At 39.5% G+C, this 26717-nt stretch overlaps 1 protein-coding gene across 4 annotated transcripts in view; it reads right to left on the bottom strand.

Annotated features, from left to right (window-relative positions):
- CDKL3 (cyclin dependent kinase like 3) overlaps window positions 1–26717 on the bottom strand; it is an 87941-nt gene continuing 61224 nt past the window's right edge. For 2 of the 4 annotated variants that reach the window (XR_012125041.1, XR_012125040.1), the window contains one exon: window positions 72–223. Coding sequence is in view for 1 of the 4 variants with exons in the window: in XM_037016071.2 (XP_036871966.2) it covers window positions 108–223 (116 nt within the window). In the remaining 3 variants the exon portion in view is untranslated. Of the gene's footprint in view, window positions 224–26717 lie in introns of all 4 variants that reach the window. The other 2 variants (XM_037016071.2, XR_012125042.1) reach the window with 2 other exon arrangements.

The raw sequence follows: 26717 nt of genomic DNA on the forward strand, positions 1-26717 counted from the left end.
GATGTGCAGGAAAGCAGAGAAAACCCAAATGGACATCAAACACAGTCCACTGAGTGTATGCTCCAGCAGGAAAAGACAGGAAGTCCAACAGGTGAATAAATCATTTATTAAACATGTACAGAAGAGGGATGACTTTGTTTCCTGCTTGAGGCAGCTTGGGAAGTTATTTCCATAGAAGCTGATGCCTGAACTACATCTTGAAGGATAATCCAGAATTCTTCAGCTGAAAAGAAAAGAACTTTTAAAATCATTCCTTCTTAAATCATATCTAGTCTAGATATTTTGAAGAAAACATAGGAAACCATGCCTACATTTGTTTATTCTACAATGTTAAGGTGTCAAATTCTTCAACTCCCATGTGCATATGTTAAGCGCAGGGGATTTTTTTCCCCCCTGACTATTTTCCATTGTCTTGTCCAAACTGGATACAAGATCCTGCCTGCTTAGCTTGAGAAAGGCATTTTATCTCTGGTGCCTTGATCACATCAGAGCTTATATTTAAAGCATGAGTGATGAGAAGAGACTGTAGCCAAGTCCCTGGCTCCGCCTCATCCGTACAGCACCCGCTCCTATCCACTGAACACTGGACGCCAATCCTACAGTGTCTGGTGGGAGTCAGAGCTGGCCAGAGCCATGACATCTGTGCTCTCCAATCAATTTTTCAGTCACTGGCATCTCCTCTTCCATGGGGCTCATCAGAAACCCTTAATGGCTGGGTGTGCCTCCACTTGTACAGCCTGCTGGGGTGACCCACAGGCATGGTCTGGCTCCCCGCTGCATGCAGGACCAACCCGTTCCCTGAGCTACACCTTCCCATGCTACCTTTTTTGGGAATGATTTCCTTCCCAACTCACAGGCTGAGCCCAGGTGGCCTAGGTAGCAATGAGAAGAAAAAAAAGACAATTTTAAAAATGAATTGCTGTGCTCTCTCCTCATGTCAGGGAAGATCAGGGTTGTGAGTGAAGTAAACACCACCATGTGGACAGCACCCTCCTCTCCAGGAACCAGCTATAGTGTAAGGAAAGGAGACCTGGACTCATCCCCACTTCTGCCCCCAGCAGTCCATATGACTGAGCACAGCCTTTCCTGTCCGTTTGTCCTCCCCACGTTTGTAGTTGGCTGCCTTGTGCTGGCTCTGGCTCAGACACCCCTTGGGGGCCTCTTTTTCTGTGTGGGTTGCAGATTCCACAGCAAGCTATTCAGTGCCCAGTACTGTTCTCAGGTACTGAGACAGTACAGGTACTGAGACAGGTACAGATGGACAGTAGTGTCCATCTCAGGGAGCGCCTTCTCTGTGAGGCAGCCATCACTGCATCAGGGAGACCGGGACCCCGCCATTAGGCCCACCCTTTAAAGGTCCACTTAGAAACACAATTCAAGGCACCATTTCTTATGACCTCTGTGTGCTTATGCAAGTTACTCAACCTCCCCTAAACCTCAGTATCCTCATCTATAAGATGAGGATCATAATAGTACCATCTTCATGGGTTACTTTAAGCATTAAATAAATTAACCTGTGTAGAGTTCTTAGCATGTAGCAAGTACTCCATCTACATTAGCTATTATTATCTTTATAATACAGTTACTTTTGATTGTAAAAAAATTAAAGATCACTATAAGAATTGTGACCTACCGATAAGTTTAAGGAAGAAACAATCATAACATCCAGAGATAAATCCTATAATCATTTTCATATATAATCTCCCCAGCCTTCTGTGTGTGTATGTATGTACATATTAGAAATAAAAAACTGGGTTCATATTGTGTATGTTCTGTAACCTGTTTTATTCAACTGATATACATCATGGTTATTTTCCCACATACTTAAATGCTCTTAGAAAATAATATTTTTTAAAAACTACCTAGTTTTCAGGCCTATCAGTGTAGCTCAATTTATATAACTAATTCCTTATCTTGGTATTTAGATTGTTTCCTTTTTTATATTTATAAATTAGATAAATATCTTTGTTCATAAATTTGTATGCACCTTTTGTTTATTACTTAAGATAAGTGCTTAGAAATGGAATGACTGTACCAAAAGCTATCATACTCTTTTTTTTTTTGAATGTCAGGTATACAGAATTAGAGAAAAATCATAATCGTTGGTTTATGACACTCTCATAATTTGTACTGGATGATCCAATTTAGTTAATTTAGTGGGTAAATTCATTAATTTTAATGATGTAAGCAGTTGCTGTGAATACCCAACCCTAAAATAAAAGCTAGGACCTCAATAATAACCGTATTTAACCATAAGGCCTTCCACCCCATTTCCCTGTGCTCCCCACCCAAGAGAACCACCCTGAATCATATGCTCGCTTCCCTGATCGTTTTATATGGTTTTCCTACATCAGTATATATTCTTAAGAAGTAGTTTTTAAAAGTTGTCAGCAGAACAAAAAGGCATCCTACAGTATGGTAGAATATATTTCTAAACGACATACTGACAAGGAGTTAACATCTTAAATATACAAAGAACTCACATGCAAATAATTCAATTAAAAAATGGGCAAAGGATATGAACAGACAATTCTTCAAAGAAGAAATTCAGATGGCCAACAGACACATGAAAAGATGCTCCACATCACTAATTATCAGGAAAATGCAAATAAAAACCACAATGAGATATCACCTCACACCAGTTAGGATAGCCAACAACGAAAAGACTAAGAACAAAAAATGCTGGTGAGGATCTGGAGAAAAGGGAACCCTCCTACACTGTTGGTGGGAATGTAAATTAGTTCAACCATTGTGGAAAGCAGTATGGAGGTTCCTCAAAAAACTAGAAATAGAAATACCATTTGACCCAGGAATTCTACTACTAGGAATTTATCCAAAGAATACAAGTTCTCAGATTCAAAAAGACATATGCACCCCTATGTTTATCACAGCACTATTTACATACAATAGCCAAGGTATGGAAGCAACCTAAGTGTCCATCAGTAGATGAATGGATAAAGAAGATGTGGTACATATACCCAATGGAATACTATTCAGCCATAAAAAAGAAACAAATCCTACCATTTGCAACAACATAGATGGAGCTGGAGGATATTATGCTCAGTGAAATAAGCCAGGCAGAGAAGAACAAGTATGAAATGATTTCCCTCATTTGTGGATTGTAAAAATGAAGCAAAACTGAAGGAACAAAGTAGCAGCAAACTCACAGACTCCAAGAAGGGACTAGCCGTTACCAAAGGGGAGGGGTGGGGGAGGGCAGATTGAGGGCATTATGATTGGCATGCATGGTGTGTAGGGGGTCACTGGGAAGACAGTGTAGCACAGAGAAGACAACTAGTGACTTTGTGGCATCTTACTACACTGATGGACAGTGACTGCAATGGGGTGTGGGGGTAGACTCGATAATATGGGTGAATGTAGTAAGCACAATGTTTTTCATGTGAAACCTTCATAAGAGTGTATATCAGTAATACCTTAATAAAAAAAAAGTTGTCCTTGAAGGATATCTTGCTGTATGTGATATTTCAGGTTTTTACACGTTCACGTTTTCAATATTTCAGTGTTTTACTCATTATTACTTTACTAAAATTCATCCATATCATTACATTTCATTATGTAATCACTTTGACTGGAGTGAAATACCCCAATGTGCAAATACTCCATTGTTTAGCCAGTGATGGACAAGTGCATTGTTTCTAGGATTTAGTTAGCTCTTGTTCACACTGCTGCTATGACCATTATGTGAATGTTCTTGTTGCACATATGCAAGAGTTTGTCGTGGGAGCCAGTTTGCACTCTCAGCAGCTGTAGATGAGAGCGCCTCTGGCCCCACATCCTCTGCTATACCATGCATCCATGTTGTCATGTTGCCCTCCAGGTGGTTGGAACCTCCAGCAATGTGACAGTACCAATTTTCCCCAACTCCTCCCAACCCTAGGGATCATTTAAAATTTTTGACCACTTGATGGGAAAAGATATATCTACCTGCTGCTTAACTTTATGCTAAGGTACTGACTTCTATAAAATCTTAGAGAGAAGGGGTTTGGCTCAGAGAACGACTTCAGTGGCATTTCTGGGCCTGATTCCCCAGTGGCTCAGCTGCTTTCCCATGTCCTAAAAGAGGTGGCATGTTGGAAGGAGGGAATGAGGGGGACTAGGATGGGAAATGAGCCCAGCTGACCACAGTGTAGGCTTGTCTCCTGGTCCCAGGCCATGCCAGTGCAGAGATTCCCTGATGAAGCAGGCATTATCTCTCCCCAAAACCCCTCCCAAGAAAAGCCACTACAATGCTACCCTTTGTTACTTGAATTGATAAATTTAAACCTTTTTCCTTGTTCTGCAGTAGAAGAACTTTCTATTTTGGGCTTAGTGATATAGCCAAAAACCAAGCAGAGAGCAGCAGGCTGTAGAATGAGTTAATAGTTTTTCTTCAAGGGAGAGAAGCCACAAGCAAACAGAAGGACCTTCCAAAATATGTCAGCTGCATAGCAACATGCAGCCTATTTGCCTGTCTGTCTGCTGACAGATATATTTCAAGGTTCAAAATTGAACACTACCTAACCGTTAGCATAAGCTGATGAATCAATCCTGAACAATCACGTTTCATAATTCAAATTAATTCGCCAGGGATTTATGGATGCCCCCTGTGTACCTAGTGTTGGACCAGGTAATGTCAGGGAAGAGAATTCTGTCTTCAAGAGGAATTCTAGCCACCAAAAACTATACTGATTTGAAGAGTACCTAAAACTTTTGCCAAATAATATGCTTTTCTCAGCTAGTCTGTTTCTCTTCCTGAAATCCTCACACTGAGTTAGGGTCCAGGGTCTCAAGAAGATTCCAAGGGTACACAGAGGTCATGTCTCTGTGTACCCTTGGGTGTAAGAGGACCAGTCTACTTAAACCACTGGCACCTGTTAGTGCAGAACCATGGCCTGGAAGAGTAGGACAGAGGACAAGTCAGTCCTCCCAACCCTCTCTTTTGTCACTTTTTCTTACAGGAAGTTTCAAATATGCACTAAAGTAGAGATAATAATATAATAAACCTTCATGTACCTATCACCTGGCTTCAACCATATTCAATCAACATGTGGTAATCTTGTTTATCTATACTCCCCCTCCCCATTGTCTCCATTCTAAAGCCAATTTAAAGCAAATCACAGATATATTCATATTTAAATACTTCTGTATGTAGCTATAAGAACTCTTTTTCCAATAACCAGTACATCATATCTTAAACATTTACAGTAATTCCTTAACATCATGTAGTATTCAGTCAGAAGTCAAATTGCCCTGCTTTTCATAAGTGTCTTTCTGTAATAGTTTATTTTAAGGAGCTAAACAACACCATTTATATTTGTTGATATATCTCTTCTGTCTCTTTTAGTTTATAATTTTTAAAACTTTAGCAATAGCTTCTCCTCCTTTTTTTTATTGATCTACTTCTTGGTGTTGAAGATAATGGGTCTTTTAGTTACTATTCCTGTGCAACAAACCATCCCAAACTTAGTGGCATAAAACAGGCATGAATTTATTGTGTTCATGGATTCCGAGTGTCAGGAGTTCAGAAAGGACACAGTGGGGATGGTTTCTCTCTGTGCTCCAGGCTGGGTGGAGCCTCAGCCGGGAAGATTCAAAGTCTGGTGATGCTTCCCAACTGGGAGCTAGGAACACTGAAGGCTTGTGGACTCATGTCTGCCGTCTGAGCCTAGGGCCCTCAAAACTAGGACTGCCGGTCAGAACGCCCACACACGGCCTCTCCGTGGAGCACGGATGGTGGTCACAGGAGTCAGACTTCTTACGTGGCTGCTCAGGGGTCCAAGTGCAAGTGTTCTGGCCAAAAAGGTGGATGCTGTATGACTCTTTATGAACTAACTTTGAAAAGTACATTGTGACTTTTTTTGTGTTCTGTTGATTGCAAGTCACAAACTCACCTAGACTCCAGGAGAGTAAAATCAGATTCTGCCTTCATAGGAGCAGGGGCAAAGTTCCAGCAAGTGTGTGGGATGGGAGACATTGTTGCTCGACTTAGCAATTAGGATGGTCAAGCAAGCCTGCCTTTCTTCCTACACCAACCAGGAAAGATGTTGCCAACAATGGAAATCTGGTGAAAGAGAGAAAGAGGGAGTTTGTTTGCAGGGCCACATCCTAGAGTTGTGTAAAATGTACCCTGAACAAGGGGGAGAGTGGGGCTGAAACCCAAGCTTTACTTGCCCAGATTTACTGTGACTGACCGTGTGGCTGTGTCGCCAAAGAAGCACCTTTTTTTTTTAATTGAAGTATCACTGATACACAATCTTATATAGGTTTCAAATATACAAGACAGTGGCTCAACAGTTTGCCACATTATTAAATCCTCACCCCACTAGTAGTTACTATCTGTCAACACAGGAAGATATTACAGAATCATTGGCTATATTCTCCATGCTGTGCAACCATCACTGTGATCAACTTAAATTATGATTGAGAATTTTTAAGAGGCACCTTTTCTAATATATGTAAGATACCAAATGGGGAAGAGGTGTCCCTGGATGGCAAAAGGTCATTCAGTGTAACTTATACTTACTGGGTACTTACTGAACACATGCTACTTTGGAGAATATTAGATATTTTTTTGTTTGTTTAAACTGTACACACAGTTGGATAAGAAATATCTCAGAAATGGTGCTGGGTATATTCAAATATATATATTTAAATGGTGCAAGTTTTTTCTACTTTTTGATTAAAGTGCTCTAGAATGTTCTAGACCTGTCTTTGAGGAAGCTGAGACACTGTGTCCCAGTGACTGAGGAACCAGCCTGCCCCATCTGCTTTCAGCCTTGGCTGGATGAAAGAAGTGGATGCAGGACTACAGGGAACCAGGTAAAAAAGAATTGATGTTTTCTTTTCTTTTTTTTCAGTCCCTATTCTTCATTAACAGATTGTATAGCTTGGTTAAGTCTCCAGAGGGGTAAATGCTTTCATTTCTGTGTATAGCTATCAGGAATATAAAATAATATAGCTAAGGCAATGTAATTTCCAAGGATTTTAAGGACTTGATAGCATCAGACATCCTTGAGTTTGATAAGGGCAGGTGTGTTATAAGACAGCTCACACAAGTCCAAATATAAATCTACCAATAAGATTATTCAAAAGCTGTGATCATGCTGATCAAGCCATGCTGACCAAAGAAACTTAATTAATTCATTTGTTTTTACTTATTAGGCCGCAGGTGTACAGCATTAAATTAATCACACTTTTCAATCCATGACACACTATACTACAATTGGTCCACAGAAGGCCGCTTTTCTGCTTCATGTGTGTACGCATGTATTTCCTCCTATTGCCACTCCTCGCTCCTGCCTTTCCCCTGCAAGCAACTAGTCTAATATACTAATTAGATTTTTTGGCTTATATGTGTTGATGTGGAGTGTGTGTTGTTGTCTGGTTGCATGTATTTTAATTTATACCAGTGGCATTGTGTGATTGATCTCTTGCTGTGTCTTACTTTTTCCACTCCATACTTGTAGTAACACCTATCCACGTTGCTATGTGTACATCCAGTCCACCTTTCCTGACAGCTGCAGAGTACCCCACATGTACACCCACTACATTTGGCCTCTCTGCTTGCAGTCATGGGCCTCAAGTGACCCATTTTGGACTCACGTGGCAATCTCTTTAGACAACCTCTCGCCTATATGGTATTTTATGTGCATTAGAAAAGTCACTTTTTCTTCCTGGAAGAAACAGCCCCACGTAAAGTGCAAGGCTTGGTAAGGTGGAGCTCAGGCAGGGTTTCAGCTCCTACTTACCCTTGGAGTCGGAGCCTTGTTCAAGGCATAATCCACACAACTGTAGCAAGAGGCCCTGCCAACAATTCCCACTTCTACCAGGATTCCACTGTTTGCAACATACTTCTGGTTGGTGCAGGAAAGGGGAGAGTGTCAGTGAAACCATAGAAATCTCATCATAGACATGTGTAAACTTAATTTGAGCAAGTAGTGCCACATTACTCAGCCACTTCATACTTGGCCTGATGCATTCTGTGCAAGCGCTGTGGCTTGGCTAGGAACTCCATAGGGACTGGGGAGTTAAGCATGGCTGCAACAGATGGGCAATAGAGCACATCTGCCTGAAGCCAAGGCAAAGAACCTAGGCACTTTGCTTGTTCACTTCGTCTTGGACATGGCAGAGAAACATGGTTTACCTGAACGCTGCTGTCACAGGACACAGGTGAAGGGCTGGGCTCATATCCACAGGGCAGAATAAGATTTGACAGTCCTCACTCAAGGTCACCTGGACAGGCTTGGATTCAAGCATCCAGGATAGCTCCTTTAAACAGGTCGGGTTTGAAATCCATCAGAAATTCTTAGTGATTATTTGGATACATACTAAACCCTCTTAAAATAACTGTGTGTGGAGGTAAATGAAACATCTGAGTTATAAAGAAAATTGTTATTTTTATGGTGAGGTTTTCTCAGTTCTCAAATGAGGGTAATCACAATGAGAACTCCTATGAGGAGGGAGAAGACTTAATTTGTGATTTTTCAGGAAAGACTCAATGGAATTTTCAGAAAATTTCTGGAAGAAAAGTGATCCTAGGAATCAAACTCTTACTATATTTCTGGATTGTGCTACTGAATTTAGAACTATAGTATTTATAATGAGCCTGGATAATAGCCAATCATGCAAGGATGTGACACTGAATACCATACTTATTACGGTCACTGTGTGCAATTGTAAATAAGCTTTGAAACAATGCAGGGGACCAGAAGTACAGATTGGTTATGTGCATTAACAAACATCAGGAAAATATTGACCACTAAGAGGGCCTGTGACATAAAATGCATGTATGTTTGGCATTCATAAAATGACGTAAGCTTGGCATTCAGAAAGAGGATCACAATTTAATACCTGGAGCTGGCTGCACATGATAAAAAAGATCCAGATATTCAAAAACGGCCTGGCTGGTTCACCCAGAACAAGGCATCCACCATCCAGTGGGGCCTGCCTTATCCTTGTCCAGTGGCTCCAACATGGCTTCATCCCCTCCCTTCTGTTCCTCACACCACAAATACATTGCCCCTTCAGCGTTCTGCAGCCTGCCTGTTCCCACAGTGTCTCTTAGTTAGATCCTAGGGTCACTAACTCATGTCATTGGCTTGATATTCCCTTTCAGGAGGTCTGGGGCCCTTCTCCTCCCTGTCAGTCCAGAGGCAGCATCTCTCCCTGCTGTGTCAGTCCAGGCTCCTGCTCTTCCATCAGTATGAATGATGGAGACCCAGAGTAAATTTTAAATGTTCTCATCATGAAAAAATACGGTAATTATGTGATGTGATACAGGTGTTAGCTAATGCTATGGTGGTACTCATTTTGCAATAGGTAAGTTTATCAAATCAAAACATTGTATACCTCAAACAACATTACATCTCAACTGTATCTCAATAAAACTGGTGTTGGGGGTAAATGGAGAATGATGGAGACCAGAACTGGCTCCTGTAGCTCCCTGCAAAGCCTCAGGTTGGTTTCGGTTCCTCAGGCTGCCCCTCCCAACCTCTCTCTTACTTGATTCCAAGTCTTAAGGTATGCTACGTTTGTTTGTTTATGTATTTGTTTATTGAATTTAAAAGTATCTTTCTTCTGTGAGGCCAAAGCTCATAAAAAATTTTCAAAGAGCAGCTAACTACTCAATAATGATCAAGAAGTTTCTGTGTCATTAGATCAAGAAGAAACAGGCCCAAATTAAGGCAAGGGAGATTTGAGCGGGCTCCTGATGAAGTATTTGACAAAAGAGGAAAACACAGGCTAGACTAGGCCATGGGCAGGAGCATGGGACTACATCTCGTAAGAGCTCCCTTCAAGGAACAGACAGACAAGGAGACCTGGCATAGTCTAGACTCGAGGCAGGCCTGCCTACAAGCAGAAAAAGGCCAAGATTCTCTTTAGACCTAGCAGCACTTCAAAAGAGTGGCTAGATGCTCTAGCAAGCTGAATTTATTATTTTTTAACTTTTTTTTAAATTAAGGTATCACTGATATACAATCTTATGAAGGTTTCACATGAACAACATAGTGGTTACTATATTCACGCATATTATCAAGTCCCCCACACACCCCACTGCAGTCACTATCCATCAGTGTATCAAAATGCCAAAGAGTCACTACTTGTCTTCTCTGGGCTACAATGTCTTCCCCATGACACCCCCACACCATGTGTGCCAATCATAATGCCCCTCAATCTCCTCCCTCCCATTCCACTGCCCTTCCCCACCACTCCCCTTTGGTAACCGCTAGTACCTTCTTGGAGTTTATAAATCTGCTTCTGTTTTGTTCCTTCAGTTTTGCTTTGTTGTTATACTCCACAAACGACTGAAATCATTTGGTATGTGTCTTTCTCCGCCTGGCTCATTTCACTGAGCATAATACCCTCTAGCTCCATCCATGTTGTTGTGAATGGTAGGATTTGTTTTCTTCTTATGGCTGAATAGTATTCCATTGTGTATCTGTACCACATTTTCTTTATCCATTCTTCTTTGTATTCCTGTTCTCTAATTTCTGTTTCATTTACCGTCTTCTCTACCTCATCTAATCTGCTTTTAAGTCCCTCCATTGTATGTTGCATTTTAGATACTGTATCTTTCAAAGTTTCAATCTCTTTTTCGAAGTCCTTTTTGAGGTCTTGAATATTTTTCTGTAGCTCCATGAGCATGTTCTTGATTTGTATTTTGAAATCTTTATCAGAAAGGCTGGTGATTTTAGTTTCACTTGGCCCTCTTTCTGGTGTTTTTTTGGATTTTGGTTTGTACCAGGTTCTTTTGCCATTTCATATTTGTAATGAATAATATGGAACAATAACTTTGTGCTGGTGGCGCTCTCTAGTGCCCAGAAGCTCTATTCTCTGGAGCTGCTCAGAACCTGGAGTGATGGGATGGGGGTTGCAGGTGAATGGCTGCCAGGGGGAAAGAGCTTTTCCCTGCTTCCTGGCCACAGTGCCTATCTCCAATTCCAGGGCCAGTGGGCCAGGTGCGCAGGGAGGATCCTCTATGCTAAGCCCCTATAGCTGCTATAGGCAGGGCCACCCTCTGGCTGGCCTGGCACAATGGTGGGGGCAGCAGTTTTGTGAGCCAGTGCCAGCTGGGAGGAAGTAGTGGCAGGCTGTGTATCATGGCGGTGGGGTGGGGCTCAGGTCTGCATCGCCAGCCAGGGGAATGGAGTACCTGAAGCTCCTGAAAGTTCCCAACCTGCCAGGCTGAGTGCTCCCGAATGATTTTGTCCACCTGTCCTTTCTCCTGAGCAGCAAGCTCTATGCAATCCTTGCCCCTTTAGCAGCCCTCTCGCTGTTGGGAAGCCTTTCAAAGTGCCTGCCTTTCTTTTGTCCCAGAGCAGCTGGTTGTGGGTACCTGTGCTCCTCTAGCAGCAGGAATCTCAGTCTCTCTGAGTATTGCACCTGTTTTAAGTTTCCAACCCCACTGATCTCCAGAGCACCAGGTAATGTAGGTTCATGCTGCCAAAGCAGATCTCAGGGCTGGGTGTTCAGCAGTCCTAGGCCTCCACCCTCCCTGTTCTATTTTTCTTCATCCTACTGGTGACCTGGGGTTGAGGGAGGGCTTGGGTCCCACCAGATCACGGTTTTGCTACTTTACCCTTTTCTGTGAGGTCTTCTCTTTTCCCCAGATGTAGGCAGTCAGTTGCAGTCTTCTTTCCTGTCACTCAGGATTAGTTGTATTTCCTGTGTTTTCATAGTATATGTGGTTTTAGGAGGAGGTTTCTGTTTCACTTCTCATGCCATTATATTTATGCCTGAGCTTTTTATTTTTAACTGAAGAAGAACATATTCCTACAGGAAAAAGGAGGCTAAGACCTGTCGTAGATTCCCAATGCTCAGGTGACATGCTATGTCTGCCCTTCTGCACCCAGGAATATGATCCTGTTCACTCTTCATTTTCTTAAACACTTTGAAATGGGCCAAAGGAAGAGGAATTTTAAATGTTAATGTCCAATTAGTGGAAAAAATTTTCGAGGAATCAAATTTTGCCTGTTGTATCAAAGCCATATCTGTCAATTACCCATGCACAACTACTATCAAAGGTTTCTCCAAGAGGTATTGAATACAGCCAAACAGAGAAGAAACAAGATCACTTTAGTGCCTGGTGAGCTCCTCAGAGCACACAGGTGGACAGGTCCATCCCAACATCCAGTAGCTCCCAGACCTTCTCAGCTGGGGCCCAGCATGGGTACTGGTATAAGTTTCCATCTGTTGCCCCAGCCAACAGCTAAGGAATCCTAGCTTGCATACCAGACTTCCTAAGCAATGATGAATCTGCTTCACTTCCTCCTTTATTTCCTAACTGAGAGCGTAGTTCCATTTTCAGCGTGGAGGCCAGAAAGGGCTAACAACATCATCACTTCCCCATAGTGGTTCACTCAGTCATCTTAGCAGGTTGCTTAACAGGTAAGGCCCTCTTCCCTAAACTTGCTTTTGAAAGACCAAATTAGAGATTATAGTTCTTAAATGGGGCACTCACCCTATTCCCTTGATTCCTACCAGTCTGACATTTTCAAAACAACCCTCCAAGGTATACATACCTCTAGGACTTGGGTGGAGGTGGGGAGGTGGCCTGTGGTACTGAGACCTGGCTTCTAGTCTGAGCCCTGCTGCATACCAGTATGACCTGGAGCAAGTCCTTGCATATTCAGGGCCATTGAATAACCTTTAAAATGATGCTCTGACCTTTCCAGCAATAAAATTTTCTAGAACTCTCTGCTTACAGAGGGAAAGGTGCTGCAGTTGCTGCAGAAAACTTCTGGTAGCAATTTCACTACTCAGAAGAATTAGAGCTATGTTGGAGCCACACCAATAAGACCTAGACCGAGGGTTATGGCACAGCCACCTACGAACAAATCCGTGGTCCCCACCACTTGGGAATGAATTCTGGCACAACTACTGGGTCACTGGGGAACATGGCTGCTACTCTCATCCCTGTTTCCCTCCTTTTTGCCTCCTTTTCCTTTCCACCCAGAGACTAGATTATCTGTTTTATGATGTAGCCCTCTAGCTTCAGAGAAAATCACTGTTGGTGACCAAATTGAATTCAGATGTTTCTGAAACATCTTTGCAAGCCTTTTGAAAAATATTGGCTTGTACTGTGTGATCTCCTCTCTTACTTAGACATTTTATCTTATTATTCTTGTGAAATCATAGTACACAGGGTCCTGGAGTGAAGGGCTGCTTACAGGGAAAGTCCTGCCATGAGGAGATTGCTATTCTGATGGCAGAGACAAGCCAGATGTGCAAAAGCTTTAGGAACACAGTTAAAGGGACAGGCAAATGCAGAGGAAACTGATCACAGTTCTACAGAGTTCGGGCCGGCTTGGAGACAGGTGACAGGCTGAATGGTGTACTGTGCCTTAAGAAAAGAAATTACCGGGCATGCACATTTTTTCTAGAAACAATTCATTAGTATTTCCCCTTTTTTACTGCAATACTCAACCCCAAATCTAAACATTGCTAATTCTATCCTCCACCCTAAGAGTGATTACTTTAAAATTATGTATAATTCCAAACGTATACAAATGTAGAACTTTTGTAAAGCTAATGATTACTTACTTATGTATCTAGTGAACAGTATCATGATCCTCTGCACCCATTTCCCAGTTTCAGTGATCATCAACTATTATTATTTTATTTGCAGCACCACTGACTTCCCCCACCCTGTGCTATTTTGAAGCAAATCTTAGGCATCAGATAATTTCTTCTACAATTATTCAACATGTATCTAAAAGATAAAAACTAATTTTAACCAGGATCACTCCTACATTTGAAATTAATAATTCCATAGTATCCAGGTAATCATGTTTCTGGCAGCAAATGAAAAATATTGACTAATGGAGAGATGCAAAGTTCTGCAATTCCCACAGGCTCTGCATTAAACTGGACATGTTTCTAGCTTTGCTGGTTAAGACCTCAGAAAATGTGTGATGAGATATCACAGTCAACCTTATTTTTATTATTTGTTTACTCTGCATTCAGGGTGGGGAATCATAGGATGAAATCCGCCTGAAAGGAGAATCAGAGAGCCTGCCTCTTCATGATCAGTGCCTTTTGGACAAGGGCAGGCTCCATGTAATAGGCCAATATCACGGGGTCACACATTGCCTCAGAGCTACACACATAGCTTAGGAATGTAAGGGAGCCCTGTGAGCAAGGGATTACTTGTAGATCTAGAGCACAGTCCAGAAAAAACAGTCTGAGAGTTTCCCAATGCCTAATTCTGTTGGCTTTTGTTTCTTCAGAAATGTTTTTAGGAAATTATTGGACATGTTATAACATTGAGAGGCATTCAAAAGGGTTAGGGGAGAAAGTAGAGTCATGTTAAAAAAAGGGTTTTCACTTTAAGGGATATTCACATATGCCCTATATTCCTTTGTACTGATTAATTGACCAATGTTCCTTTCAGAATGTTACAAAAACATAGGTTGGTTTATGCAGTTTCCAAAGATTAATGCATAAAAAGTTCTCTAAACCAAATCTTTTTAAAACTTACAAATACAGCACATTTTGTAAAGCTAACAATTATTTACTGATTTATGTTCTTTGTGAGTCTAGATTTTTTAACACGTTTTGTTTTCTTAAAAGTTTCAGGTTTCATTTTCAAACCCAACTAGGCTTATAGCAGAAAATCACATATTCTTGGAGCTATGCGTGCCTCTTCACTCCTGCACCATTACTGCAATAGCCACCTAACTGGTTTTTATGCCTCTCATCCCTCCCCTTCACACTGGGTTCCTTCCTGTAAGTCCGGGGAGAGGAAATCCTGGGGCAAAATACCTCTAAAACCAAAATCAGTCAAAGGGAGAAATAAAGTTTAAAATCAGTCTATTGCTGACAAACTGCAGTCCAGGGCCGTTTCTCTTTCCTGCTCCAGCAGAAGCAAGCAAGGACCTTCCCCCTCACTTCTCAGGTACAGATAAGCCCTCAGTTGCCCAGGTAATTACCCACTGATATGGAGATGAACTTCTCCCCACCCCTGAGGATATAAAAATGCACTAAAGCTATACTTCTCTACACCGCTGAATGCCTACTGATATGCAGATATACCAAAGCCAGGCGAGATATTCTGGAAATATTACAATTTTACCCACACTTCCTAAAGCATATATCTAGTGCTGCCACTTCACTAATAGGCATGTAATGCTTCCAGCACCTTCCAAAAACCCCCAATTCCTTAGTATAGAGTTCCAGATTCTCTGAGATCTGTCCCTGACTTTCTGGAGCAACGTTATTTCCCACTGCTCTCTACTCTCCACGCACTCCGTTCTCCAGCCACATCAACTAGTAAATGTTTTTAGAACATGGTCCGTGTTTTTCCAAACACCGAACCACTGAATTTACCTCCTAAAATAAAGGATAGTATAACCCAGTGCTTAAAAGCCCTTCGTGGTGGACTAAATCAAATCCTGGCTTTGTTTTCTATTTTATTCCTTGGATAAAATCCCTTAATCTGCCTGAGCCACAAGTTTCACCTGTAAAATGGGGATGATGATATACACCTTTCTCAGAGTCACTGGGAGGATTTGGATGGATTAAGCATGTAAAATGTTTAGCACATTCATGGCACATAATAAACATTCGATATATGATAGCTCTTAACTCAATCCATTAAGGTCCATCATCTGTCAGGAGACACCAGCCCTTAAGTCTTTCTAGTTCTCTGCAATGAAAGTCAAGTCTCCCTCCTCTAGGATACTGCACGTCACTCATACTTTTCTCAGCACTAACTGCTTTCTGCCTTGTATTACTATTATTATTTGATATACATCACCTCTCCGTTGAATTGCTGCCATGTATTAAATGCCATGGGGAATAAAAGATGAAGAAAACTTGATTCTTTGTCATACCAGTGCTCAGAATATAGTTAGCAAACAGACATTGGCAACTCAAATACAATTCACCAATGTTTGTTGAATAAACCTGTGGTTCATTTTAATTATTATGATATTCTGTTTCCCTGAAGTACTCTTTTACAGAATAATCTCAAAGGATGAGCTAGATTTTAACCCAGGGACCATTCCCCTACTGTTAGGCAGGAAAATAGATATGAGCAGGGTGGAAAGAGAAAAAGGCCAGGAAAGTTCACTAAAAAGACCCAGAGTTAATCCGTTAAAGCCCAAAAAACCAGGAGCAACTTGCCCTGGATGTTTGAATATTCCCCAGATAAAGGAGGGTACCTCAGCATAGCCCGTGTCTTTATTGTGTTAATCATGCAGGCCCAGCTTATTTTTAACTTTACCTATGTGCTGTTTTTTATTCCTTCTAGCCCTAATCAAGTAGTTTGTAACCTAAGTAACTAATTTAGCATGCAGGCCCAGCCATAAACAACATAGTAAAAGGCAGGAAGGATTCCATCTTAAAGATTGTATTTTAATACCCAGGAAGTTACGAAGTAAGATTCTTAACTTACTCTTTAGCGAACAGACAATAACTCAGCCCACCTTGGGGGCTGGGCAGGCGGTCTTGTTTGATATGCTCCCAGACCAAGCTGCCAGTTATCTCAGGGAGAAATCAGAGCAGTAAATTCCTTGTGTTAAATCTATTTTAAATATTTAGGGACCACTTACTGAGTCTGCACCCCCAGCCCTTTGTTACATTCCTGAAAAATCCTTAAAAGGGGGAACCCCTAATCTTTCAGGGGGCTCCTCTCTCTGAGTTTGCCCACACTTTCTAAGTGTGAAACTTCAACTTTTCTCAACCTTTCAAGGCACTCTCTCTGAATTTGCTCACACTTTCTAAGTGTGTAACCTTTTAATCTTAAACCTTCTCTCTCCATCCTTTCAGGGCATCTCTCCTTGCTGAGGTGGCCTGTACTTTTTCTCTCTTTAAGTAACTTTAAATAAAACTTCTACTCAGCTTCACTACTGTGTCCCTGCCCTTCAATTCTTTGTTGTGGCGGGGACAAGGACTGAGGAAAATACACAACGCTCCCCTAACACTACTACTAAACAGAATTTACCTCTTGAGAACAAATACAGTGATGGACAGTTGAACGTAGCTGACTGTAGGGGACTGCCAAGGGAAAAGTAATATCAGTGATGTCATCAGATTCAAATGATATGATCAAACTATGACTTCCTCTGCTCCCAAAACTTTTGCCAAAATAAATACATAAAATGTTGGACCTAAAATATAGCAAAGGGCTGGAAGCACTTGTAGCCTCCTTTTGCTGATGAGGCAGTAGTGATATGCATTCTTGCTGTATCTGTAATTCAAGGGCAGAACAGATGGTGAAGACTGCACGTCCTTGCTGCATCCTCTAATTCTGCCTGTGTATCTATAGGCCATGAGGTCAGTGACCACCACTGGGTTTCAGCTGCAGAAAGTTGGCAGTCCTAACTGCTGAAGGAGTCCTCTTTCTTGCACTAAACAATGCTTTATGTCAGTGCCAGGTTCTAAATGTCAACAGGACTTCAAGTGAGATTGCTCAGGTTCCTGCCTCACCCAAATACCAAAAAATGACACCTACAAAGCCTACTACAACAGGACACAATGCAGCTGGACAGCATATTTTAACCATGTGAACTGGGCATGTCATCAAGGTGGCTCCTTATGAAATGATTGCCAAAGAAAGAGGAGTAGCTTGTTCTCCTGGGCAGAGCTGACCACTCCCTTTCTTCTGATGCCCTCCACTCCCAGCTGGCTGAGCACTGCAGGTAGGCTGGTTTTCTCTTTCTCCAGAGTGCTAGTTCCAGGGTTAACTAAGGGAGAGGAAGTTTTCAACTGTGGGCAGTTTTGCATTTCTGAAGACGTATTAGAAAGTCAAATGTATGGTCAAACAATAGGCTTATAAGTCTTAAGGATAGTTCATTCCCAGAAAGATAAACACATTATAAAATCCCTAATTACAGCTCACATTTTAATCACACTATCAAACAACATATTTGCAGCATTTGTAGATGTCCCTTTTTTTCTTTTCTTCACAACTGAATATGTCATCTGGCATGTGACTAAGAGTCCAGATAAGGCTGATTCATTGCCCTGAGTACCCCTAAGGTGCTCATCTTTACCTTAATGGTACCACATTGAGAGAACAATGCTTCTAATCGCTAGCACCAGCAGCCTCGCTGTTCCACTTTGAATAAATTCTATGTTTTAAAAAAAGTAATATATTCAAATTGTCACATAAACACCACTGTGCTAACAATGAGAGCACTTTCATGACTGCACCATGGACCTGCCAGAGGATGCCAGACTGCAATAGCCCAAAAGATGGATGAGAGCCCAAATATAAGACAGGTGGACTAAGGAGAAGAGTAAGTAGGGTGTGTATTAAAGTAAAATGTGTGAGAGATGAGGGCTGCTCGTTCTATTAAAATGACCTTTGTGTAGCACCTTAGGGGCTACCATCTGCTTCCATATACCTATCTCCCTTGGTCATCACCTCACTTTTTTGTCTCATCCCACACCCTTCTTTAGGTTCAAGGAAGAGTGAGATGGTTAAGATGACAGAAATCAGTCTTTGCTTAGCATGAAATAAACACATTTATATCTTCCTTGATATGGTAAATACTGAGTAACTGCACAAGCATCTAATGGGGTGTTAAGAAAAATATGTTACAGGAGTACTACATACAAGTTACATAGAAAGGACAAAAAACATCAGAGTCAAATGGTTCTCAGTGGTGTGCAAACCAGCTGTCTGTGGAAATAGCTGCTATTTTCCACAAGCCACCTGAAGAGGCCTCGGTTCTCAGCCCATCGAGGGAGGGAGCAAGCTGCCCTTTACTCAGAGTGAGAGCTTCAGCCCCACACGTGTTCCAAAGAATTCACTCAGTGCCATGCATAGGGTAGTTCCTCAGCAATTAAAGAAATTAAGAAGGAGGCTTGATTCAAATAGAATGCAAAAATATGAGAAACATGGAAATTTGAACCTGATTGGATGTTTGATGATGTTGAGAAACTGTTAACTGTTACAAAGACATATAGCTGTGTCTTTGCAAAAAGAGGCCTTAGCTTTTAGAGATACATATTGAAATGTTTAGGGAAGAAATGTATGATGCCTGGGATTTGCTTCCAAATAGAACAAGAGGGGAGGAACAGATGAAACAAAAAATTGACCATGTGTTGATAACTGTTAAATCTGGGTGATGAGTACCTGGGGGATCATTATGATACTGTCTACTCATTTTTTTAAATTAAAGTATCATTGACATACAATCGTATGCTGGTTTCAAATATACAACACAGTGGTTCAACAGTTACCCATATTATTAAATCCTCACCCCTTCTAGTGCGGTTTCTATCAACATAGTAAAATGTTACAGAATCATTGACTATATTCTCCATGCTGTATTACTGTCCCTATAGATACTGTCTACTCTTGTATGTATTTGAAATTTCCTGTAACAAAATGTTTTATAAATTTTGGAGCATTGGAAATATAAGTTAAAACTGGATACAAAGAATCATTCCATATCAACATAAAAAAAGTCTGGGGAAAAAAGTTGCAAAAGGACATGTACTGAATGGTTCCATTCATATAAAATGCCAGACATGCCGGGCAATACAATATAAACTTTTAAGGGTACATGCATAAATTTAGGAAGATAAGCATGGGAATAACGGATACAAATTTCAGAACTGTGGTGACTGGGGTGCAGGAAGGGGAATGTAATTGGGGGCATTAGACAAGGGGTTTCAACTATTTCTGTAAAGTTTTACATAAGGTTGTGGACACATAGTGGTTATTATATCATTCTCTATACATTTTTTTATATTTCTGAAACACTTCACAATAAAAATACACATACAAATTAAAATTATAAATTAAATGGAAAGGGGATAATCACCTATAGGGATGTTCTGGAAGAGACCTGTACTTCTTGTATTGACTTCCAAGAACAATACCCATTGCCACCCCACCCTCAACTTATAAGAAGTGCCTTTTTTGTTAAAATGTTTCTTACTGTGAAAAAAATCATACTGTTAAAAATATAATTAGCATATGTAAGTAATAATAATAAAACAAACTCCCATGAACCCAAGTGACTCAAGAAACCTAACGTTACTAGTAATAGTACCTGAAGCTCTAGGTATACTCTCTCTGATCCCATCCCAGCTGTCAGAGCTGTTATCCTGAATTTTGTGTTTATTATTCCTTGCCTTTCTTTACAATCTAATTATATATTCTATATTTTAAGATACAGCTTTTCATGTTTTTAACTTATATATGTGGACACATACTGACTTGCTTTTTGATGAAAGATGTTTGTGAGATTTATTAATGTTGTATATAGTTGTCCAGTCATCTTCACTGTGTGTGTGTGTGTGTGTGTGTGTGTGTGTGTGTGTGTGTGTGTGTGTATTAAATAAATCATTAGTTATTTACCCATTCTGTTGTTGATGGACTTTTGGACTGGCTCCAGTTTTTGCAATGGCAAGCAACACTGATGGAAACATCTCTATACTTCACTCCTGAAGTCCATGTGCAAGACTTCCTCTGGGCTAGACACCAAGGAGAGGCAGAGCTGGGCAGAGGGTGTACCCATCTACAACGTTCCTAACCAATGCCATATTTTCCAGAGTAGCTGTTCAATGTAAACTCCCAGTGTATACAAGATCCATTACTCCATATCCTCACCAATACTCAGGGTTGACAATTAGTTTTGCCAATGGGATAAGAGTAAGAACTGGAAATCTGTGGTTTAACTTTCCATTTCCCTGCTTACTAATGAGGCTGAGGCTCTTGCCCTGTTATTGGCTATTCATTTACCTGCTTTTGTGAAATCTGATTTTGTCCTTTGCTCACTTGATAGGGTATGTTGTCTTTTTTCTTACTTATTTTTAAGGAATTCACTATGCATTCTAGATATAATATGTAAGTTATAGAAGTTCCTGGTTGTGACTTACCTTTTCATTTTTTAAAAAGGAGTCTGTGATGTAGAGTAGCCCTATATTTTAATATAGTTAACTTTGTTCATAATTTTTTTTTCTTCTATTTTCGTGTCTTAAGGAAAATGTATCTACCCTAAACTCTTAAAGATATCCTTCCATATTTTCTTCTGAAAGTTTTAAAGTTTTTCAATTTACATTTAAGTCCTAAATACTTCAGGAATTATTTTTTGTTTTGGTATGAGGCAAGAATCCAGTTTCTTTTTTTTCTGTATGGATTCCCAACTGCTCCAGTCCTATTTTTTTAATCCCAGTCTTTCCCCAGTGATCATCAATGCCATATCTATCATATACTGTTTCTATACATGTATGGGTTTCTTTTTAGGTTCTTTATCAGTTTCACTGGTCTGTTTTCCATCCTGACACCAATATATTGGTATCTTAAATACAAATTTATAGGGAGTTTTAATGTCTGGCTATACAAATGTTTCTTTGTTCTTTTTTTAAGATGTCTTAGTTCTCAGCCCTGTGCTATTCCACATGGATTTTAGAATGAATTTATCAATATCCACTTAAAAAAAGCACAAACATCACAGCTGAATTTTATCAGACACTTAAAGAAGAGCTAATACCCATCCTTCTTAAAGTATTCCAAAAACTAGAAAAGGAGGGAATACTCCCAAACTCATTCTGTTGGGCCAGATCACTCCAATACCAAAACCAGAAACCACAAAATAGGAAATTATAGACCAATATCCTTGATGAACAAAGATGCAAATATCCTAAACAAAATATTAGCAAACCAAATTCAAAAATACACAAAAAAGATCATCCATCATGAACAAGGATGGGATTTATTCCAGGGATGCAATGATGGTAAAATATATGTAAATCAATCAATACATTACATCACATGAACAAAAGGGATAAAAATCATGGTTCACCTTAATAGATGCTAAAAAAGCATTTGACAAAATTTAAGATCCATTTATGATGAAAAATCTTTTAACAAAACGGGCATAGAAGGTATGTTCCTCAACATAATAAAGGCCATATATGAAAAGCCCACAGCCAACATTATACTGAAAGCTTTTCATCTAAAATCAGGAAAAAGACAAGGATGCCCACTCTCATCACTTTTATTTAACATAGTACTGGAGCTCCTAGCCATGGCAATCAGACAAAGAGATAAAAGGCATCCAGATTGGTAAGGAAGAAGTTAACTGTCACTGTTTGCAGATGACATGATATTGTACAGAGAAAACCCTAAAGAATCCAGCCCAAAAACTACTAGAACTAATAACTGAATTCAGAAAAGTTGTAGGATACAAAATTAATACACAGAAATATGTTACATTCCTATATACTAACAATGAACTATCAGAAAGAGAAATCAGGAAAACAATTCCATTCACAATGGCATCAAGAACAATAAAATACCTAGGAATAAACCTAACCAAGGAGGTGAAAGATCTTTACTCTGAAAACTATAAGACACTCATAAGAAAAATAAAGACACCAATAAATGGAAATCTATCCTGTGCTCATAGATAGGAATTATTAATATTGTCAAAAGTATTAATACTGCCCAAACCAATTTACAGATTCAATGCAATCCTTATCAAAATATCAACCGCATTCTTCAATGAACTAGAAAAAATAGTTCTAAAATTCATATGGAACCACAAAAGACCTCTTAGAGCTGAAGCAATCCTGAGAAAGAAGAACAAAGCTGGGGGGATTATGCTTCCCAACTTCAAGGTCTACTACAAAGCCACAGTAATCAAAATAATTTGGTACTGGCACAAGAATAGACCCATAGATCAATGGAACAGAATAGAGAGCCCAGATATAAACCCACACATATATAGTCAATTAATATATGATAAAGGAACCATGGATATACAATGGGGAAATGAGAGCCTCTTCAACAACTGGTGTTGGCAGAACTGGACAACTACATGTAAGAGAATGAAACAAGATTATTATCTAACTCCATACACAAAAGTAAACTAGAAATAGATCAAAGACCTGAATGTAAGTCATGAAACCATAAAACTCTTAGAAGAACACATAGGCAAAAATCTCTTGAATATGGACATGAGCTGCTTTTTTCTGAACACATCTCCTTGGTCAAGGGAAACAAAAGCAAAAATGAACAAATGGGACTGTATCAAACTAAAAGCTTCTGTACAGCAAAGGACACCACCAGCAGAAAAAAAGGCATCCTACAGTATGAGAGAACATTCTCATAAATGACATATCCAACAAGGGGCTAATTAACATCCAAAATATATAAAGAACTCACATGCCTCAACACCCAAAAAACAAATAACCCAATTAAAAATGGGTGGAGTATATGAACAGACAATTCTCCAAAGAAGAAATTCAGATGGCTAACAGGCACATGAAAAAATGCTCCATATCACTAATTATCAGGGAAATGCAAATTAAAACCACAATGAGATATCACCTCACACCAGTTAGGATGGCCAACATCAAAAATACAAGGAAAAACAAATGCTGGTGAATATGCGGAGAAAGGGGAACCCTCCTACACTGCTGGTGGGACTATAAATTAGTTTAACTATTGTGGAAAGCAATATGGAGGTTCTTCAAAAAGCCAAAAATAGAAATACCATTTGACCCAGGAATTCCACTCCTAGGAATTTACCCAAAAAAAACAAAGTCCCTGATTCAAAAAGGCATATGTACTCCAATGTCTATCACTGCACTACTTATAATTATCAAGATATGGAAGCAACCTAAGTGTCCCTCAATAGATGAATAAAGATGTGGTACATATGCACAATGGAATATTATTCAGCCATAAAAAAGAAAGCCTGCCATTTGCAAGAACATGAATGGATCTAGAGGGTATTATGCTCAGTGAAATAAGCCAGGCAGAGAAAGACAAGTACCAAATGATTTCACTTATTTGTGGAATATAAAAACAAAACCAAACATAATGAACAAAATAGCAATATATTCCTATACACTGACAATTGACCAGTAGTTACCATGAGGGAAAGGTTGGAGTGGGTTGGTAGGGAGGGTGAGGGGGATAAAAGGGCACAAAAATTCTCAATCATAATAAAAGTTGGTCATGGGGATGGTAGTACAGCATGGAGAATATTGCCAATGATTCTGGAATATCTTCCTATGTTGACAGATACTGGTGCACTAGTGGTGGTGAGGATTTCATAATATGTGTAACTGTTGAACCACCGTGTTGTATACTCGAAACCAATGTAAGATTGTATATCAAGTACATGTCAATGAAAAAAAACAAAATGAAGTATCAACTCACACCCATTTGGATGGATACTATTTAATAAAACAAAACAATGGAAAATAACAACTATTGGTGAGATGTAGAGAAATGAGAACACTTGTGCACTGTTAGAGATTGTAAAGTGGTGTGACTGCTGTGGAAAATAGCATGAAGTTTCTTCATAAAATTAAAAAAAGAGCTACCATATGATCCAGCAATACCCCTTCTGGGCATATGTCTGGAGGATTTGAAAGCAGGATCATAAAGAGATATTTGCACAGCCATGTTCATAGCAGCACTATTCACAATAGCCAAGAGATGGAAGCAACCTCAAGGGCTGAATGAATAAACAAAGTGTGGTATATTCACACATGGAATATTATTAAGCCTTAAAAAGAAAGGACGTCTTGTCACATGCTGTAATAAGTTTGAACCTTGAGGACACTATGCTAAGTGAAGTAAGACAGTCACAAAAAGACAAACCCTATATGACTCCATTTATGTGAGGTATGTAAGTAGTTAATTCACAGAAACAGATAGAATGATGATTACAGGGGCCTAGGGTAGGGGCAGGGGGACTTGTTTAATGGGTATAAAGTTTCAGATTTGCCAGTGGGAAAAGTTCTAGAGATCTGCTTCACAATGTGAATATTCTTAATATTACTGCAGTATAAACTTAAAAATGTTTAAGATAGTAAATCTTATGTGGTTTTTTATTATACAAAAAAACAAAATATGTGTCATTACTTTTACCTTCACTTGAGATACAATGGTGAAAATAACCCAAACTTTGTGCCATTTTCCTACTGGTTTTAGATATCAAGCTAAAAGCCCACCAACCTTTACAACATATTCTTAATTGTTCCATTTATCAAATGCCTCATGTGCTCAGTGCTGTATAGAATACATGTATCATATGTTATCTGGCATTGCCACATAGCTATTTATGTTCTAAAAGACTATAAAGTAAGTTTACAACTAGAAAAAAATAACATCCCATTAAAGACAACTTAGAAATGTTCCAATGTACCCTGTTTTCCTAGTAGCCAGCCTGACTTCATCTGAAATAAGTGAAATAAAGGGGCAAGTTACACTGCTATTAAAAAGAAAAATATTGCCATTTGGAACATGTATGGACTTAATGTGAAATAAGTCAGACAGAGAAAGACAAATGCCATATGATTTCACTTATGTATGGAATCTAAAAATCAAAACAAATGAACAAACAAACAAAACAGAAAAAGACTCCTAAACATAGAGAACAGACTGGAGGTTGCCATAGGAGAGGGTGGGGAGGATGGGTGAAATAGGTGAAGGGAATAAAGAGGAAGAGGTGCAAACTTCCAATTATAAAATAAATGTTACAGGGATGAAAAGTACAGCATAGGGAATATTGTCAATAATAATGTAATAACTTCGTATGGCAAAAGATGGTAACTATACCTATCATGGTGAGCATTTTGCAATGTATGGAACTATTCAGTCACCATGTCATAGATCTGAAACTAATATAATATTGTATGTCAACTATACTTCAATAAAAAATATAAATAAATAAAATATAAAATTACCCTCCCAAAATACCCAAACAATTTCATGAAGTCCAAAAATAGACAAAACTAATTAATATTAGAAATCAGGGTGTTTGCATTAGGGTAAGTAGACAATTCAATGGAAAAGGGACTGAGATAAAGGAAATGTGGTGCTACAGGTGAAATGCAACTGCCAAAACTCTAACTTGTCTAGTTTATTACCATAAAGTTGTTCATATGCTCCTTTCAGTATCTGTAAGATATAAGATTATGTCTCTCATTCTTGATATTGGTAATTTATGGTTACTTATTTCTTAGCCAGTCTAGCAGGTTTATCAATTTTTTCACTCTTTTCAAAGAACCAGCTTTTAGTTGTATTGATTTTTTTGATTTAGTATTTTCTAATTTACTCAATTCTGTTTGTTATTTCCTTCCTGGTATTTACTGTGGGTTTCGTTTGTTCTTTTCTGGCTCCTTAAGGAGTAAAGGGTAGATCATTGATTTTTTTACCTTACTTCTTTTCTAATATAAGCATTTAAAGCTATAAATTTCCCGCTAACCACTGCTTTGGCTGCATTCTACAAATTTTGGTATGTTGTGATTTCATTATCATTCAAGTTAAAAATATTTCCTAGTTTCCATTATGACTTTTTCCTTAATCTATGGATTATTTGGAGTTAATTAATTTCCAAATATTTGGGGATTTTCCAAACATGTTATTGTTATTGAATTCTAATATGCTTGTATTGTGGTCAGAGGACATATTCTCTATGATTTCAATTATTATAAATTTACTGAGACTAACATAAGAGTCTGCTGGGATTGAAAAAAGATGACAGTGTGAGAAGTGAAGCACAAACCTCCTCCCAAAACCATATATATATATATAACTCAAAAAAGAGCAAATACAACTAATCCTGAAAGAGAGACCTGAAAGAAGATTGCAACAGATGGCCTACATTTGGGGAAAAGAGAAGACCTGATGGAAAAGGGTAAAGTAGCAAAGCTGTGATCTGGTGGGACCCAAGCCTTGCCCCACCACAGCTAACTAGTGGGAGGAAGAGAAATGGAGTGGGGAGGGAGTAGAAGCT

This window comes from Manis javanica, chromosome 14, assembly GCF_040802235.1.
Source record: "Manis javanica isolate MJ-LG chromosome 14, MJ_LKY, whole genome shotgun sequence".
In the NCBI taxonomy this organism is placed as follows: domain Eukaryota; kingdom Metazoa; phylum Chordata; class Mammalia; order Pholidota; family Manidae; genus Manis; species Manis javanica.